Below are 3093 nucleotides of genomic sequence, written 5' to 3'. Positions count from 1 at the left end.
GACTTTTAAAGTCATGTTTTCACCTGTGATCTTATAAAGTTATTTAGCAGACATTTCCTGTGGCACTCACAAATGAACACGATTTCCATAATGGTTGGACAACTTTTACACATGAGCCCTGCCTGCTGTAAATGATTGTTCAGTAGCCGCAGTGAACACCTGCAGTCATGATTAATGTTTCTCCAACCATCTGTTTGGCAAATTTACCCCAAAACAGCCACTTAGTGGATGTTGACTAAAGCTGCTCTTACCTTCTGGTTTCATCAGCCACATGCCATGTTATTTTATGTTAGAGGATTTGCTCCCACTAGCTGTACACAAGATTTTTCATCTACAGCATCTTGGACCATCTGCTTCTGAAAACTAATTTCGACTCTTCTGTCTTAACAAAAAAGACCTCAAAGGTATTAGAGGTATTAAAGATTGTTTATATTCTTGTTTGCAGGTGCTGCAGATCATCCCAGAGAGCATGTTCACCTCCCTGGCCAAGATCATCAAGCTCCAGATCCATGACATCATGGAGGTGCCCACGCGGCTAGATAAGGACAAGCTAAAGGACTACTCCCAGCTCGGGGCTCGCTATGAAGTAAAACAACTGTTCACCTCACAATGTGCATGTAGCTCCTGGAGTGTTGTTCAGAATGTCATTGGAGTAATGAAAATAATCCTTAGATCATATATGACATGGAGAGCAGAAATAGAGGCCTCAAGTTGTCCTGTTTTGATGTCCAGCATGATTTTATTTGATGCTGAGGTCGTCATACTAGCTGGCATTTCTGAACATTTTTAACTCATTTACAGCTTTTGATGCAATTAGAAATTTGAAAAGAAGGCTCAGAGACTTACTAAACTAGATTTCGTTGTTGTTGAGAATTTTTAAATTTTGTCAAATGTCTTGAAATCCCAACGTGATTAATATACTTTTGACTAGAATTTCAAATTTTAACCTCTAAACAATACAGCCTGGCAGATGTCTTTGTATGTAGTCCACGTACAATGTCTGCTGGCATTCATCTCTCTTTATACAAATTCATGCAGAATACTCTGTCTTTAGCTTTTCCTAATACTTTGACATTGGAATGATTTAATTTGAAGCGCCCTGGATTCTATCTGTCATTTGTGTGCCTAAACATCCTTCTTCTTCATGTGTTAACAGGTGGCTAAACTCACCCATGACATCTCCATTTTCACCGAGGGGATCCTGATGATGAAGACCACTCTTGTTGGGATCATTAAGGTAAAGTTTCCTACTTTAGCATGTTGATAGAACATTAAAACACATTTATGTTGCAGGCAGGAATATGGTCACCAGCCACAGTGCAGTTGAAGAATGAGTTAGTGTGTAGTGTAGTGGGTTTTCCTTTACTAACACACTGTGGCGCTTTAGGTGGATCCTAAGCAGCTCCTGGAGGATGGCATTAGGAAGGAGCTGGTGAAGAGGGTGGCTTATGCTCTGCATAAGGGATTGATCTTCAACCCCAAGGCTAAGGTCAGACTTGGCTATCTGTTGATCACTGAATATTTTTATCTTTATATTTTACAGTGCGTTATTGTGTTACATCAAATCACTGAAGAAGTAACAGAAGTGGAGAAATTTCTCCAGGACATAAGACAAAAACAACAAGCAATTCACAATTACAGGTTTTGCTTGGAATACAACTTAGAACATCTTTTTACTGGCTCATCGTAATGATTTTTTTTTTTAAGTGAACTGTTGTACATGTCCTTTCACCTTGCAAAAATCAAGGATAACAGCAGTTAGAACTTAAAAGATGAGACCAAACATCTCTCTTTCTCTCTCTCTCTCTCTCTCTCTCTCTCTCTCAGCCTAGTGAGCTGATGCCCAAGTTGAAGGAGATGGGGGCCACCATGGATGGGTTCTACAGGTCGTTCGAGTACATCCAGGACTACGTCAGCATTTACGGCCTTAAAATCTGGCAGGAGGAGGTGTCCCGTATCATCAACTACAACGTTGAACAGGAATGCAACAGCTTCCTCAGGGCCAAGGTAAGGCTCAACACAGTCACATGCTTTTTACAGTTTCTGATCACATCCCGGAACGGTGCACCGACATCAGCTTGTCCCTCTGTAATCAATAAGAAATACGCTGGTTGTTTGTCTATTTGTCAGTAACGGGAGTTGATTGATCGTTTTCTTTTTCTTGCTTCCAATCAGATCCAGGACTGGCAGAGTGTGCACCAGTCCACCCACATTCCCATCCCAAAGTTTCCCTCTGTGGATGAGTCTGCCACCTTCATCGGTCGTCTCTGCAGAGAAATCCTCCGGATCACTGATCCCAAGTATGTCGCTCTTTGTTTTGGGAAACAACAACGCACTTTGAGCTAGAAAGCTACACGCTAAAATGGCATGTTTTTGAAGAAAATTTGGTTTCTGCAATAAGGCAGACCTGCTTGGTTATTTTGGGGAATAATTGTAAAGATTTGCAAGGAATATGTTTAAGGCATTTACTCTCTAACTGGGACGTTTTGGGAACACACGCTGATACACTGGTAGGAGCAAATTACGTTTAAACATTTATCCAGCTAATTTAAAAACCTTACATTACTGTATTGTGTGAACAGTTAACCTAAGTTACTATTTCATGTGCCGTTTTCTTTTGCGTTGTTCCAGTGTTCCACCAAGTTCCTTCCCGAGAATATTCTGCAGAGCCATGGTCGCTGCGTCCTTAACTTAGAAATGCAAACAACCCAAAGTGTTTTGCGCTCAAATCCGCATAATGTACTGTATGTGTGGTGTAGCCAGTCCTTACGCCACAGCGCTGTGGAGATCTGGGTCTGGGGCCTGGCATTGCGGGACTATAACCTGCCTGACAAACATTGGTCCTTTCCACAGAGTAACGTGCTACATCGACCAGTTAAACACCTGGTACGACCTGAGGAGCCACCAGGAGGTTACCAACAACAGGCTGTTCTCTGAGATCCAGAACACCCTGGGAACATTTGGCCTCAATGGACTAGACCGTCTGCTCTGCTTCATGATTGTCAAGGAACTTCAGGTAATTAGCATATTAAAAAGTCTTAAACAAAGCTACAGTAAGGCTCTAATTGGCGACAAATAAATAAAGGAATTCAG

The 3093-nt window shown here is 41.7% G+C and overlaps 1 protein-coding gene and 1 long non-coding RNA gene across 3 annotated transcripts in view; one reads left to right on the top strand and one right to left on the bottom strand.

Annotated features, from left to right (window-relative positions):
• The window catches only part of washc5 (WASH complex subunit 5), a 13967-nt gene that overhangs the window by 7701 nt on the left and 3173 nt on the right, over positions 1-3093 (top strand). For both annotated transcript variants that reach the window (XM_032517900.1, XM_032517899.1), the window contains exons 16-21: positions 446-586; positions 1157-1237; positions 1388-1489; positions 1828-2007; positions 2176-2300; positions 2854-3016. In XM_032517900.1, the coding sequence (XP_032373791.1) occupies positions 446-586; positions 1157-1237; positions 1388-1489; positions 1828-2007; positions 2176-2300; positions 2854-3016 (792 nt within the window). The remainder of the gene's footprint in view (positions 1-445; positions 587-1156; positions 1238-1387; positions 1490-1827; positions 2008-2175; positions 2301-2853; positions 3017-3093) is intronic.
• LOC116690767 (uncharacterized) overlaps positions 1847-3093 on the bottom strand; it is a 3620-nt gene continuing 2373 nt past the window's right edge. Inside the window, exon 2 of the long non-coding RNA XR_004332366.1 lies at positions 1847-2086. This is a non-coding gene — a long non-coding RNA (uncharacterized LOC116690767). The remainder of the gene's footprint in view (positions 2087-3093) is intronic.

This window comes from Etheostoma spectabile, chromosome 6 (genome assembly GCF_008692095.1).
Source record: "Etheostoma spectabile isolate EspeVRDwgs_2016 chromosome 6, UIUC_Espe_1.0, whole genome shotgun sequence".
Classification (NCBI taxonomy): Eukaryota; Metazoa; Chordata; class Actinopteri; order Perciformes; family Percidae; genus Etheostoma; species Etheostoma spectabile.
Note: the sequence above shows the minus strand (reverse complement) of the source record. Positions and strands in the feature narration are given on the sequence as shown.